At 38.3% G+C, this 16555-nt stretch overlaps 1 protein-coding gene and 1 pseudogene across 6 annotated transcripts in view; one reads left to right on the top strand and one right to left on the bottom strand.

Annotated features, from left to right (window-relative positions):
• FGD4 (FYVE, RhoGEF and PH domain containing 4) overlaps nucleotides 1-16555 on the top strand; it is a 202084-nt gene that overhangs the window by 159793 nt on the left and 25736 nt on the right. For all 6 annotated transcript variants that reach the window (XM_044228923.1, XM_044228924.1, XM_044228929.1 and 3 more), the window contains 3 exons: nucleotides 11400-11489; nucleotides 13503-13648; nucleotides 14094-14250. In XM_044228923.1, the coding sequence (XP_044084858.1) occupies nucleotides 11400-11489; nucleotides 13503-13648; nucleotides 14094-14250 (393 nt within the window). The remainder of the gene's footprint in view (nucleotides 1-11399; nucleotides 11490-13502; nucleotides 13649-14093; nucleotides 14251-16555) is intronic.
• LOC122892276 lies at nucleotides 3318-9094 on the bottom strand (annotated as a pseudogene).

A 16555-nucleotide genomic window follows, 5' to 3' on the forward strand; every position in this document is an offset into this window, starting at 1 on the left:
TGTTTTGTAGGATTAAACATAGGAGTTTTCCTGTGTTATTTCAAACGTTCCATAAGTCTAATACTATCTGGCCTCTGACCTCTGAGGCACTTAATTAAAGCATGGAAGTGACATGATTATACATCTGTGGGTTTTAGAGAAATGAGTCAGATAAAAGGAAAACAGATGGAGCAGTTGTAAGCAACCGCAGTAATCCAGGTGTGAGAGGATGAGGTCCTGGACGGATGCGGCGGTAGGTTAGGACAAGGAAGAGAGATTTCTGAGGACCTCCTGGATGGAGGTAGGGAATGAGCCATGTTCAACTCCTAGCTTGGAGGAAGTGGCAGATGGTGTATCACCTACTGAACTACAAGAGAATAGAAGGAGCAAACATATTTGGGAGGGCAAAAATTTAATTGGGTTTAGACATACTGATTTGAGGCACTTGTGGACTGTCCTCATGAAGATGTCTCAGACAAAAATGAAGTACTCTGGAAACGTTACAGTCAACTGGTTAAGGATGAAGACTTTAGATTTAAAAAAGAGATGAGTTCACACTCCAGCTTTGTCACTTACCAGTTAGGTGACCTCAGACATAGTACTTTACTGTAATTTTGGCAGGTCTTGGTTTCTCACTATGCTTCACTTGATCTTAGCCAAAAGGCCGAGAAGCGATTGGTTTCTCACTATGTTCATGAAATGGTTGAGGTGGCTGACAGGAAGGAACGTAATTGTGTTTGGAATGATGGGAGGGAGCAGAGTTGCTAATTAGGTGAGTTTTGTACTACTGAGTTTATGGTACCTGTAGGACGTCCGTTGGAGATATTAATGAAGCAAGTGGAAATACAGATCTGGAGCTCAGGAAAGAGGATAAGAATGTAAGAGAATGTACATAAGGGTGTGATTAATATTGCTAAAATAGAATGTGCAGGAACAGGAAGAGAAGGGCAAGGACTGAGCCGTGGAGAGCACAAACATTATCAAAAGGGGAACATACTGAGTTGTGTGAGAAGAAAAAAAAGAGAGAACAATGTCCTGAGAACCACAGGATTTGGGGGAGGGGGGCACAGGATTATTGGTGAGCTTGTAAGAATGGTCATCATTTAGAATAAGGAATCTTGAAGCCTTGGCCTTACGGGGACAGTATAGCTAACTAGCTCAGAGAACCTGGGTAACCAAATTAATAAAAGCAGTACATTTACATTGTGCATATACTGTTTGCAAGGCACTGCAGAAAGTACAAAGAGGAAACAGCTGAAAAGGAGTATTGAGATAAATAACCATCATGTAAGATATCTTGAGTCAAAGGGGAAAAGAGAACTCAAAGATAAAGTCAAGGTTCAGAGCATGGCTGAGAGGGTGAATTCTTCCTTGTTAGCATAAATCAAGGAGTAGGGAGAGTCTGGAACTCAGTGAGTGAGATACTAAGACTACAGTTTAGAGGTGACTCTTAGGCTTGGTGCTGAATGTGTCCGTTAGGAAAGTGCCCCCAGAGAGGCCAGTGAGATAGCCTCCAGGGGTTGAGGACAATGGAAAAGGTTAGGTCTCATGGTAACTTGTGACTAAGATTCTGAAGGTCAAGATCAAAGGTAGTGGGCATAATCAATGGTCTCCCCAGCATTGCTGAGTGGCCTGAAACTCAAAAAAAAAAAAAAAAAATCAAAGGTGCAGTGGGAGTGAGGCAAGTGAGGTACTGCAAATCAGCAATACCAAGAGAACAAGGAGATAATGGAGTCAAAGATGGGGTTTAGGGGCGCCTGGGTGGCTCAGTGGGTTGAGCCGCTGCCTTCAGCTCAGGTCATGGTCTCCGGGTCCTGGGATTGAGTCCCACATCGGGCTCTCTGCTCGGTGGGGAGCCTACTTCCTCCTCTTTCTCTGCCTGCCTCTCTGCCTACTTGTGATCTCTCTCTGTCAAATAAATAAATAAAATCTTTAAAAAAAAAAAAAGATGGGGTTTAACAGCATGTTGACGTGAATCAGGAGGTTTGGGAAAGCAAGGTGTTTGGAGGTCACAATGCATATAAGGACATTGTTTGGCATAGGTGGGAGAGAAATCTTAAAAACACAGCCGTTGTTGTATGTGCCTTAAAACAAAACCAAAGAAAATAAAACAAAAGCAATATAGCATCACCCTGGGGGTCAGGAAGACAGGCTCAAAAGCCAGACTTTCTAGGTTTGCAACCCAGCTCAGCCACTTACTTACTAGTTGTATGACCTCTAACAGGTCACTTAAATCTCTCTGTACCTTAGTTTCTTCATCAGCAACGTGGAAATAATAATACCTGTCTTACACAGTTATTACAAGGCAAAAATCATTGAATCATAAAGGATTTAGAACACTGCCTTAAAACATAATGTGAGCTGTCTGTTAGAAAAACATAAATTAAAATCCTGTTTCCTCATCTGTAAGTCAAGATGAACAGACTCATGACCTGAGATATCCCTTGATAGATCCAATGTTCAGCATATCCTGCCAGGTGACTATCCCAACAGCTGTCGGTTCCGGGTAAAGCTGACGTGCTCCTTTGTGGGATGCACAGAAATAATTTTGCATGCCACTTCCTTTTTTTAACCCTGGTTTCCTATATTTTGTTTGTTTCTCTTGCTTGAGTCCACATAGTGCACTCACTTATGTGCATGAGGTTTTAACTCTAGGGAACTATCATCAGAAACGCTTATTAGTGACCTAATTACTTTGATCATCTGCTTGGACTTGGGATAGGTGAATTCAGTTATTGATTGTGAGCATATATTAAATTGTCCTTAGTGCCTGATCTTTAATTTCTGCAAAAGGCAAAAGACAATTTAGTCTAATGTATACTAAACTGGGCATAAGAACAAAGTTCTCTATTTACTACCACTTACTTCCTGTCTGATCTTGTGCAAGTTTAACTAAATTGTCCTTCTCAGTCCAAGCTCTCTTTGTCCTTCTCCCTGCCCTATCTCAAAAGGATATAATGTAAACCTTCTGATTAAAACTTCTCACTTGACTATTCTCTGTTTTGAACTGAATAAATAGTGTAGAGGACATCAGATTGGAAAAATAGTGGTGCTGGGGCAAAAGTAGGCTTGGACTTTGCTCCCAAAGCTTCCTGAAGGATCATGCTAAAGTAAAAACTGTTTATTCTTGTGATACTATACATTAAAGCCCTGGGAAAGGGAAAACATGTGTGTATCATAGTGAGTATTCTTTTTCCTGTAATGTGAACCTGGTGATAATTTCTTGCTGATTACAGATCTTCCCTGAGACATGTGACCTTCCTTATGGCATTATTATATGATCTTAATTGAACACAAAATCTGTACTTTAGTCCCTTCTTCTTTTTTTTTTTTTTAAATACAAGAGAACGAATCTACACCTTTATTTACTTTTCATTAAATTTAAATCCTTGAGGGGTACAGCATCACACGGATTCTGTGGCCAATGGCTTTAGCAGGAGGGTTGCCTTGGAATTTCGCACAAACCATGCCGCTGTTTCCATGAGCACGAGTTACTTTTCTCCAGATTACTCTGGTTTTGTTTGGTTTGCCACCAGGAGTCACTGTGTTGTAGTTTGCTTTGTACACGTAAGCACATCTCTTGCCTGGATAGAATTCTGTTTCATCTTGAGCATATACACCTTCGATTTTAAGAAGAGCTGTGTGCTCCCTCTGGTTGCGGAGACCCCGCTTATAGCCAGCAAAAAATGGCCTTGGACCACAGCCTTCCAGACGTTATTCGGCGTTTTAGAGGAGTCCTGTTCCCAGCAGGCCTCACTTACTTGCGCCCAAAGTTCAGCAACAAGAATTCCACTCAGCTCCCTCCCTTATCTTCTTATCTCACAAATCCATAGGGGCGTCTCTTAAAGAGCTGTAACAAAGCAAGAACTTTATTTTTACAGACGAAGATAGGAATCCTGGTTCAGTCACTTCCTAGCTATATGATTTTAGGCAGGTTCCCCATCCTCATTAAGACACTGCTTCCTTATCTATAAAATAAGAAGATAATGATTTCTGCTTCCCAAGATATGAGTAGGATTCCACTAGATAATTCATGTGAAACATACAGTTTGCCTAGCACCCAGTAAATCCTCTCTAAATAGTTGGGGCCGTCACTGTCTCTCACTTGTGATCTCCTCCCTTGGCTTCCCTGATCTTTAGTATAATGAGAAAAAAATCTGTATGGTTCTGGAATATTGGAATAAAGGTATCAAGACAGGTTAGAGACTTTAAGATGCTTTTTGAGATGATAGGCCAATTATGTGACATTGAAATATCATTGTCATCTCATTTTAAATTATCACCTGGAGCCACATGGAAGACTTTAATGTCTAGGAAGACATTAAAAATGAGCTATCAAAATGTTGATGCATCTCACGAATTGTACAAAATCACGTGTTTATTCCCTAAGTTGACTCATCTTACTTTGAAAGAATGGACTTCAGGGAAAGCAGAAACATACGTATTCATACAAAGCCACATTTGCCTTCTCCGTGGAAGAATTTAATTAATTGGTTAGAAACTTCCAGGACCTAGAAACATTCATTCTGGTTGTAAAAAACCCAATAATTTATATACATATTATTTTAAATATAACCTATAATGAATATATGGAAAGAACTGTAAGAACTTTTAATAGTTTTGATTCAATGTATTTAGAAAAAAATTCTTCCTGCTTAAAATAAAATCATGAGAATATGCACTGAAAAGTTAAAAAGACAATTGAGTAGGAAAGCATGAAATCAATATCTGATTCATTTTTATGTAATTGAAGGCTTTGCCCTTAAAGCATCTTCCAGAAAACTCTAATTGTTGATGAACCTTTATGAAGTTCTTTCCAAAATGTCTTCTCCCCTACTTGGTGTTTTGAGGCATGTAGCAATGCGTATGGCACTGAAGAATGAATTGCTGGCTCCACACAAGCGTCTTCTGCCTACCCAGTAAATGAAGTCTGTGAGCAGCAGTGGGGGCTCTTTGTCTGGGCTCCTGCCATATGGAAGAGTCATGCCAAAAGGTCTGAAAAGGAGCAGCAGGAGCTGGTGACATCTGTAAGTGAGGAGGCAGAACCGACAGTGCTGCACATTCAGGAGCCAGCAGGCACAGTGACTCACCACCAGGCTGAACCTGACCTAGTGGGAAGGCAGAGGATCTCTGCTGAAAGGTTGCCACACGTGCGAAGGCGCACAGTCCTAGCCTAGCAAGTGCACTGTGCGGAGAGGAGAGAGAAGCAGAGGAAAGTAAATTGTGTCCTTTTTTCCTTTAAGAGGCATGCATCTCACCTTTTCAGTTGGGATCGTTTAGACATACTCTATTGTATTTTTGTTTGAGGCAGTACTCTGAGAATCAGCTTTCAGTGTAGGGATGTGGTGATTCTTTGCAAGTGAAAAAAAATCTGCTTATTTTATAGAGGAATATCAAAGGTAAGATGGCTTTTCTATAGCATATTCTCATTATGTTAAGTGAAGTCTGTGTATTAGGCTAATGGGATTTTTTTTGTTGTTGTTAAATCAATATTGTTGGCTATTACTATTTTCCAAAAAAATCATTAAGAATATATGACTGTTAGGGACGCCTGGGTGGCTCAGTTGGTTGGACGACTGCCTTCGGCTCAGGGCGTGATCCTGGAGTCCCGGGATCGAGTCCCACATCAGGCTCCCAGCTCCATGGGGAGTCTGCTTCGCTCTCTGACCTTCTCCTCGCTCATACTCTCTCTCACTGTCTCTCTCTCTCAAATAAATAAATAAAATCTTTAAAAAAAAAAAAAAAAAGAATATATGACTGTTAGTAAAGTGCTGAGCACAAAGTAGGGATATATAGTTTTGAGTGGCAAATAATATCAGACAATATTATATAACTTGACATATTTAACTTTCTACTTAAAAAAACTTCCATGCTGGGGCACCTGGGTGGCTCAGTGGGTTAAACCTCTGCCTTCAGCTCAGGTCATGATCTCAGGGTCCTGGGATCGAGCCCCGCATCGGGCTCTCTGCTCAGCAGGGAGCCTGCTTCCCCCCTCTCTCTCTGCCTGCCTCTCTGCCTACTTGTGATCTCTGTCAAATAAATAAATAAATAAATAAAATCTTTAAAAAAAAAATCATGCTGTATCTCAAGTGTTTCAGCAATTTTAAATTTTAAATTTAAATTTAAATTTTGTTATTTAAGCATAAGTCGGACAGAGTAGTAGAGGCCCATGCTCACAGACGGATCAGGTATTTCTCCCTAAATGTACTCACAGATGAGTTTCAGTAAATAATTTTTTAAAGATAGAACCCATCAGGGGTGCCTAAGTGGCTCAGTCTGTTAAGCCTCTGCTGTCGGCTCAGGTCATGATCTTAGGATCCTGGGATGGAGCTCTGCTTTGGGCTCTCTGCTCAGCAGTGAGTCTGCTTCTCCCCCTCCCTCTGCTCCTCACCCCACTCCTTCTCTCTCTCTCAAATTAATAAAATACTTTTTTTTTTAAAAGATTTTATTTATTTATTTGACAGACAGAGATCACAAGTAGGCAGAGAGACAGAGATCACAAGTAGGCAGAGAGGCAGGCAGAGAGAGAGGAGGAAGCAGACTCCCCACTGAGCAGAGAGCCCGATGCGGGCCTCGATCCCAGGACACTGGGATCATGACCTGAGCCGAAGGCAGAGGCTTTAACCCACTGAGCCACCCAGGCGCCCAATAAAATACTTTTTAAAAAATAAAATGAAATTGGGAGGCTCAGTCATTAAGACTCTGCCTTCGGCTCAGGTCATGATCCCAGGGTCCTGGGATCAAGCCCCACTTTGGGCTCCCTGCTCGGTGGGAAGCCTGCTTCTCCCTCTCCTGCTTCCCCTGCTTGTGTTCCCTCTCTTGTTGTCTCTCTGTCAAATAAATAAATAAATAAGTCTTAAAAAAACAAATGAAATGAAATAAAGTTAGAAACCATTATATCATTACATCAAATATGACTGAATTTTTAATATCTGATAATTCTTTTTTTTTTTTTAAAGATTTTATTTATTTATTTGACAGAGAGAAATCACAAGTAGGTGGAGAGGCAGGCAGAGAGAGAGAGAGGGAAGCAGGCTCTCTGCTGAGCAGAGAGCCCGATGCGGGACTCGATCCCAGGACGCTGAGATCATGACCTGAGCCGAAGGCAGCGGCTTAACCCACTGAGCCACCCAGGCGCCCATATCTGATAATTCTTAATAAATGCTGAGAAGCCTGTTATAATTAGAAATTATATTAGAGAAAGAATGTGTAAATTCAAATGCCTGGTAGATACCGCATTTCATTTTCAAGTGGGTAGTTTATAATTTGTTAGTCTGTATCCCATGCAGACACTTATTACAGTCTTGTTTCTAGTTGCAGAGAAGAGTAAGACAGAACCATAACGTAAAGTCCCATGCTTTCCTATGTGATTGGAATCGGATTCAGTTACCTTTTAACTGTGTGACTTGGGACAAGTCACCTGGCCTTTCTGAGCCTTGGAATTTTTGTTTTGTTCTATGTGTGTGCTGCCTATAAAACAGGAATAATGTATCTATGCTATAGACTTATCATAAGGCTTATTCAACTTACGTAAATAAAATATAACAGTGTCTTGTGCCTAACAAGCGATCAGTGAATAAGTGTTAGCTGTTCTTCTAGTGAAATTGTTGTTTGGGTCCGTGATTTCCTCACCTCCACCACAAAAATCCCTAGTAATTTTTCATAAACCTATATGATGTGATGAAACTGAATGTCAGCAAGTTTACTCTTGATTATCTTGTGTTGGTTTTGGCAAGGTCAGGGACTTGACATTAGAAGACCATCTGTGTGGAAGGACACAGGTTTTTGCTAATAACTGCTGACATCTACCTTGGATTTTGCAAATTATGATCAGAATACCTTCAATTTGCCAAGTTCAGCTAAAGTATGATTTAGAGTCAGCAAAAGATCGTTTATTATAAGCTTCCTATTTAAGATCCTGTAGGATGTGGAAGACCTCAGGAGTAACTTCACTGCATAGCAATAACTGACCATATGACCTGTAGGTTAATGAATTTGCTGACTCATAAAAGATGTTTTAAAAGATGGCACAAACTTTGCTGGGTGGTTTTCTTTAGAGATAGAATCAGAGCTTGTGAAAGTATGTCAATGAGTCAAAAAGATACAGTAGTATCACTATTAGAATAAAACTAAGGGCTTGGAAAGAGCCCCCACTAATACTAATGACAACTAGGCTGTGTCTCAAATGCATTTTGAGAAGTGGAAGACACAAGTCTCAAAAGGCACATACTGTGTGATTCCATTTACACAACATTCTGGAAAAGAGCAGCTCCGTTAACAGAAGCTGGTGATAGGAGAAAGGCGTGGGGTGGAGAGGAGGGAGACCCGGTGCATCTACCCTCGTGTTTCATTGGCTCCTGAACCAGTCACTCTGTATTCTCGATTTCATACCAGTCAGGGCCGTCCTTTTGATCTGGGGCATGAGGATAATTTCTCCAAAGGAAAGCCTACACATAGAACACTGAACAAATCTGGATATCATTAAGAAATGGAAGGAAAGGATGTCAAATAGGCAAATGATAATGCTAATACTTTAACCTGAATTTGTTGTTTAACCAAAACCTTGGCTACTTGTGGGATTTAATGACTACATAGTTTTTATCTCAATATTTTTGAGACCACTAATTATTTACATAGTATTATGTTACTTTACCTGAAGACTTCACATAAAAATCCTCATTTCAGTGCTGCTGTAAAAAGCAAAATAATAATTTTTCATATTCGAACAGATATTGCATAGGGGCACCTGGGTGGCTCAGTGTGTTAAGCCTCTGTCTTCAGCTCAGGTCATGATCTCAGGATTCTGGGATCAAGCCCTGCATGGGGCTCTTTGCCTAGCAGGGAGCCTGCTTCCCCATCTTTCTCTGCCTGCTTCTCTGCCTACTTGTAATCTCTTTCTGTCAAATAAATAAATAAAATCTTTAAAAAAAAAAACAGATATTGCATAAAGCATAAAAGTAGACCTCATATGTTGAACATAGTGAAGCATTCCTATAGCTTAATAGCATTTTATACATAGTTTAAAATGTAGCCTTCACACAAATTAGACACTGGTTTAGAATATACTTTGTTCTGCTTTCCTATTAGTTTTTACTAAACACTTACTGGGCTTCATACTTGCCTAGAATGAAAAGGATACTTTAGCAAGTAGCTAGGTAGAAAGTTTTCAACAAAAAGATGTTCAGATATAAAATACAAAATGAAAAAAAGGGGGGGGTAAAAAAATAGAAAATGAGTTCTGATAGGACTAAGCCCAAGAGCTTTGGATAGTTGAAGAAGGGTCCATGGACGGGACGCCTGGGTGGCTCAGTTGGTTGGGCAGCTGCCTTCGGCTCAGGTCATGATCCCGGCGTCCTGGGATCGAGTCCCACATCAGGCTCCTTGCTCATCGAGGAGCCTGCTTCTCCCTCTGCCTCTGCTGCCACTCTGCCTGCCTGTGCTTGCTCTCTCTCTCTCTCTCTCTCTCTCTGGCAAATAAATAAATAAAATCTTAAAAAAAAAAAAAAAAAAAAAGAAGGGTCCATGGGCAAGGAATGGAAGAAATTCAGCAGGCCATCCAAAAACAAAGTAAGTCTTAATCACCTAGAGAGATAAAGCAAGAATGTATGCCATGCAGAGAGGATGGAAAGAAGAAAGGTTTGGGAATGGACATGTTTGGATAACAGTGTATTAGATTGGTTTGTTTGGAGGGAAGGACACCTGCAGAGATACAACAAGAAAAACATCTGAGGAAGTGAGTAGAGATGGGATTTGAACAACCTTGAATGATACACAGAGTCTAAATTTTATTCTGCTGATGAACAGAGGACTGTTGGAAGTTTTCCTTCTATGGAAAGTAGAAAGATCTTGGCAAAGCAGAGTTAGAAAGATTGCTCATACAACAACATACAAAGTGGGTCTAACGAGCCAAAAAAAAAAAAAAAAAATGGGCGCCTGGGTGGCTCAGTGGGTTAAGCTGCTGCCTTCGGCTCAGGTCATGATCTCAGGGTCCTGGGATCGAGTCCCACATCGGGCTCTCTGCTCAGCAGGGAGCCTGCTTCCCTCCCTCTCTCTCTCTCTCTGCCTGCCTCTCCATCTACTTGTGACTTCTCTCTGTCAAATAAATAAATAAATAATCTTTTAAAAAAAAAAAAAGGTAGGGGCACCTGGGTGACTCAGTGGTTTAAGCCTCTGCCTTCAGCTCAGGTCGTGATCTCAGGGTCCTGAGATCGAGTCCCACATCCAGCTCTCTGCTCAGCAGGGAGTCTGTTTCCCCCTCTCTCTCTGCCTGACTCTCTGCCTACTTGTGATCTCTCTCTGTCAAAAAATTAAATAAAATCTTTTTTTTTCCATTGGTATTTATTTATAAATAAAATCTTTTTTTTAAAAAAATGGTAGAATCAGATCAACTGGGAGCTGGTGACTGGCCTGGACTTGAGATATGGTATGAGCAAAACTGGGTGGCAGTGATAATTTAAATGTTGGATGCTAATATGAGTAGGAGCTCATAACAGCTGGATTTTGTGGTAGGGAACTAAGTTTAGAGTGATTCAAGATACCAAAGCCAGGTAACTGGAAAGGGATGGAACCATTACCAGACTGGTAAAGTTCTGGTGGGGTGGGGTGGGTGGCATGGTAGTAGGAGAGAGGTTTTCCTGAAAAGATGAGTTTGGTCTTACATTAACAGCATGCCAAAGTGGTAATAAATGTCCAACAGTAGCTAATTTTGGATGATTGTTACTCATTCATTCATTCAGCAATATTTTTTTGAATGCCAGTATTTTATTGAAGAAAGAGAGTTACAGTGTTAGCAAGAAAAAAATGTTCCCATTCTCATGGAACTGGTGAAACTATACAAATATATTTAAGGGCTAAGTAAACATATACTGAGGAAATAATAAAATGTTTTTATTTAAAATAATATGGGTAAGAGGGAGGTGAGCATAGATGAAACAAGATTAAAAATGAATTGATAGCTGTTAAATCTCAGTAATGGGTACATACTGGTTCATTTTACTGTTATATGTGATTGAAGTTTTCTCTAACATTTTTTAAAAAGGCAAAAAGTTGGGTGCATAATGCTAATAATTAGACAAGGTATCTGATAGATTGATGAAATCACAACTGGAGTGTGGTCTGAGAGAGGCGGGAAGAAAATGAGCCAAATACACTGTCTGAGAAAGATAAAAGTTGTTTCAAGGACAAAGATGATAATGTTAATTTTGACTAAATTTAGGCTAAAGATGTTATAAGTTAAACCTAGCAGATTGTTTATTTTGAATTTTGTTCATTTCTGGTTGGATGGTCCTTCATGGCTGAAAGGAATTGAGTACCCGAGAAGCTTGAGAAAACTGTTTTGACTACTTGATAAGGTTGTTTATTACTTGAAAAATATGTCCAGGATTTATTTTCTAATATGTGAACATCTATTGTATTTTTAGGAAACTAATGAGCAAAAGCTTCACAAAATAGCCAACGAACTTTTGCTTACAGAAAGAGCTTATGTCAACCGACTTGACCTCTTAGATCAGGTAAGATTTTCCCTTTCAGGATAATTTTTTGGCATTGTACATCATTTTTAGTAATCAAGGGGTTTTAGAAACTATAAAGGACATGACTGTTCTTGGTCAGTGGAAGCTTTTTCTTTAAAAAAATCTTTAGGATATTTAGCTTTGGCAGTGAATTCACCAGACACAAAGGGTTTTCAATTCATACGAACAGATTCAAGGACTCTGAGTCACAAAATGCCTTGATCTGTATCTTTCAAAAATCAACACTACTATGTTTCTTGACCATTTATTATGATCCTAGATCCTTAGGATCTATTATATTATACATATCTATTACCATTATAATCCAAATAAGAGACTGGCGATTCTCATTCGTACATGAATATGTCACTGATTCTGTCTCATGCACTCTTCACCCCCATGTGAGTCATCTGAATTGATGGAGTAATAGGGCCAGAAGAATTTTGAGCCTTCACTTACTTGTTCAAGCTTGTAGGAGACCCCTAATACAGTGCCTGGTGTAAAGTTGCATGGTCAATATTTGTTGGAAATAACATCCTACTTTCTCACATTTTGTACTCTCATCATGGTGGAGCCTTGAGTATCATTTCAAATACATGTACATTTACAAGCAAAATTTTAAAATACATCATAAGCACTTGAAAACCAAGGCCTCTTATTATTGTTTTAATGATAAAAAAATAAGATAATTGATAGATTGCTCATAGAGTCTCCTCTGACTAGAAGAGAAAGTTGCCATGTTTGAGTGTTGTTTCTAAAAAGAATTGTCCGACTTCTGCCATTGGAAAACTGGAGCTTCAAGGGAACATGCCATCCTGGGCAACCTTCTTATCATTGGTTCCTAGAGTGAACTCTAGCCCTGTTAGAGTGAGCCTTAAGGGATCAGATTAGGGTTCTGTTCTTTGAAATAATGAGTTTGTGACTTAAACACTAACTTTCCAAAGAATTTCACTGTAAGTCCGTCAATTCATGTTGAGTTGGTACATTTGAAACAATTTTTCTCCTCATGGGCATTACAGACCTGAAATATTAGGTATTCCTATGTGTTTTCCTCTTAATCAGGTTTTGTGGTTTTTTGTTTTTTTATTTTTTGTTATTTTAGCCATATTAGCTTGTCAGCTACTATTGTTGACCTTTTAGAATTTTAGAGTATTAAATACTTACAATATCCTATCTATTGGAGTTTTTAAGGACATAATTTTGTGTTCTTTTTTGCCTCCCAAGAAAATGCAGTGGAGGTGAATTTAGAAAATTAACAACCATCTGGACATTTTGAGGGCACAGACCTCCTTCTGCCTACATTTAACAGAATGGTAATTAAGAGGTATAGTAGCTCTAGTGGAGTATAGCTTAAGACTGCAATTATTTTTTATTGTTTTTAAGATATTCATTATTATGTGCAGGGGATCCTTTTATCCTCTTTTAAGTGTTCAAGTTATCATGCATTTTTACTTAAAAGCAGGGAAACATCTGTGAGCTGAAATACTTTTTCTTATCCACTGACCAGGTAACTTGCTAAGCACCTGTTCTGCTGGGGGAACCAAACTATGATGGCCTCCCTCCCCAAGGGGGCATACAGTTTTAATAGGGAAAATGAGATTTATGCCAACAAATTACAGTAAAGGGCAGTATGATATACATGCCACAAAATCATTCAAAACATAAAGAGGAGTGAAAAATACCACAGTTGTTGTATATCAAGTTTTCCATCTCTCTTAACTCTACCTGTAGATAGGAGTAAATCCCTTTCCCTCAGTTGGAAATTCTCTGGTATAGAAAGATTAAAATCCCCTAGATAGAAGCATGGCTTAGGTTAGAGTCAAGTTTTCTAATTCTAATTCCTTCTTCTCAATCAAAGCATATATTCAGACATTTCAAAAATGATGTATTTCTTGAACCATGAACCTTTTTGTTGATTGAACAAAAGTTACTGAGAGCCCACTCTATGCCTAGCACAGTGCTGGGTGGGAACCAATAAATTTAAAGTAATGTTTGCTTTATTCTCTTATTCAGGTATTTTACTGCAAATTATTAGAAGAAGCAAATCGAGGCTCATTTCCAGCAGAGATGGTGAATAAAATCTTTTCTAATATTTCATCAATAAATGCCTTCCATAGTAAATTCCTTTTGCCAGAGCTGGAAAAACGAATGCAAGAATGGTAAGAGGAGTAGATGGCAAATGATATGTCTAAGGCAGTCACGTTAGGTGCTGTGTTATTTGTTTTTAAATTGAAACAATACTGCACAGAGAGCTATAGCCAAACATGGGTGTTAAATTTTTACCATAAAGACCACTGATAGGGATTGTGGTGCACTTTTAGCTTTGGTTGAAAAGAATTTCATCTCTGCTCTCCAAACTATCTTTTGACTAGTGGAGATGAGATATCAGGGGGTAATCTGGAGCTTTAAAAACTCCATAGCAGGTCTTTTTACTATGTCATTCCTAAACTCCCTTTAAAAAGGTACTACTTTATTCTCTACCCATCTCACAGCAAGGTGGGTCTGATAAAGCACAGGGAGTGTATAGAAAATGATCACTTCATTTGGAGTCCTATTAATTCACATACTCTGTAAGAAATCTTAATGCTTTGTTTCTTTGTACAGGGAAACAACCCCTAGAATTGGTGACATCCTTCAGAAATTGGCACCATTCCTTAAGATGTATGGAGAATATGTGAAAGGATTTGATAACGCAATGGAATTGGTTAAGAACATGACCGAGCGTATTCCCCAGTTCAAATCAGTAGTTGAAGAAATTCAGGTAAGTGGACTCTTCTGTTCAAGGCTATGAGTTAATTTTTCTGTACAAATCATAAGGTCTTCTGATCTAAATTTGAGATTGAGACATCTTGTGAGGCTCTATGTCTCAGGGGTTAGAATATTGGTCTTTTAAATTGAGACATCTGTCTGAGACAGCCAAATTCCATGCTATTCTGAATTATGCAAAAATCATCTCTGCAAAATTAACATATTTATTGAGCACATGCCTTGTGCTAAGTAGTAAATTCTCCATTTACATTTGAGCCTAGCTTTTATAAAGATCCACATAAATTTATAAAGTGAGTTCCCATTTGGGTCTATGCTTCTCTTGCTTTCTTTCAGAGTTTGAGATGATAGAATGAATATATAAATGAATATAAAGAATGATTGCCATAAACCGTGACATTCTGCAAACATTATTATTCTGGGTGTGTGTGTGTGTGTGTGTGTGTGTGTGTGACTTTATATATGTATACTGATTTTTTTTTCAATTTCACCAAACCTGGATAATATGCTTTGATAACAGCATAGTAATTTCTGTTTGATTCTCTAGTTAAAGTTGTTAATGACTTATTATTATTTAATAAAGTTTAAAAATCAAAAAGGAATTCTATAGATCACATAAGATTTTTATGGCAGGAATTCTGTTGCTCCTTCTCTGTTTTCTTTTGTGCTCGATAAATATTTTTTATTTTACCATTTTAATCCTTTAAATTTTAAAACTGTTTTTCATTTTTTCCTGCTGTTTGTTGGAGGAATTATAATATGTATTTTAATTTATCACAGTCTACTTCAGATTAATACTGACCTTAATTCTGTAAAATAAAGGCATTTTGCTATGCACCATGCTTTTAGTCGGAGATACATTACCCTTGTATGTTTTAAATCGAATAATACAGAGATGTAATCATTTCTTATAACTTTATGTCTTTGAAGGAAGGGAGGATGTGAGAAAAAAATATATCTATAAATATATTTATTAAACCATATATTTGCCATTTCTGAAATAAGTTTCTTTCCACATAAAGTGGTAAGTGTTTCTTGCAAGGCAGAGAATGAATAGCAACAAATTTTCTTGGTCTTTGTTTATCTGGGAATATCCTTATTTTTTCTACACTGTTGAATTGTGTTGCTGGATACAGAATTCTTGGTTAATACTTTGTTGTGTTTTTTTTTTTTCTTTCAGCAAAATGAGTATTATTTCACTGTGCTCCGTCCTCTCTTGTTTTATATGGGAAGTTAGGAACTGTATTAATATTTCTTGTATGTGATGAATTGTTTTTCTCTTGATATTTTCAAATTTATTTCTTTACTTTTGTCTTTCAACAGTTTGAATAGGATGTATCTAATGTGACTCTGTATTTTTCTTAGGGTTGAATTTCTTAGATGTGTAGGGTTTTTTAATCAATTTGAGAAGTTTTCAGCCATTATGTCTTTAAATAATTTACTCCAATTACACATATGTTGGTATTTTTGTTATTCTACAAGTTTCTGAGATGGTTCATTTTTCCTTATTCATTCTTCTGTTCTTCAGATTGTATCATTTCTCTGAGTCTTTTTTTGAGTTCACTGATTTTTTTTTTTTTTCTCCTGCTGTCTGGAATCTGCTGTCAAGTCCCTGTGGTGTATTTTTCATCTCAGCTCTTGTGCTTTTCAACTCCAGAATCTCCGTTGGTTCTTTTTTTAATGCCTCTTTCCTTCTTGGAAATTGCTATTTGTGCATTCATTGTTGTTATGCTTTTCGTGTTTTTCAAACACAATTTCCTTTAATTCTTTGAACATATTTATAATGTTCATATACTGGCTACATCCAGTATCTGTATTCAGAGACAATTTCTTTTGATTGCCTTTTTTTCAGTTTACTAAATAGTAATAGTTTACTATGTCTTCGAATGTCTCTCTCTCTCTCTCTCTCTCTTTTTTTTTTCCTGCTGAATATTGGACATTTTAGGTAACCTATTATAGCAACTCTGTATTCTGATTTCCTCCACTGAAAGTGGCTTTGGTTAGTTTTGTTTGCTTAGTAACTTGCTTAGACTAAATCTATAAAAATCCTCTGGTATGCAGTTGCCAATATCTCTACTCACTATATGGTCTAATATTTCTGTGTGTGTGTGTGTGTGTGTGTGTGATCCCAGCCTTCTAGGGCTTGCCCCTATGTCTGTGTAGGTTATGGGGTCAAACAGTTATTGAACAGAGATGACTAAACAAACTACCTAGAGCCAGTAAGCTCTTGTCTGCTGATAGACCAGTCTACGCAGAGGGGAATGCATTTTAAAGATCAGACCATTTTCAAGTCTACTGGA

The sequence above is a fragment of the Neovison vison genome, chromosome 12 (genome assembly GCF_020171115.1).
Source record: "Neovison vison isolate M4711 chromosome 12, ASM_NN_V1, whole genome shotgun sequence".
NCBI classification, from domain to species: Eukaryota; Metazoa; Chordata; class Mammalia; order Carnivora; family Mustelidae; genus Neogale; species Neogale vison.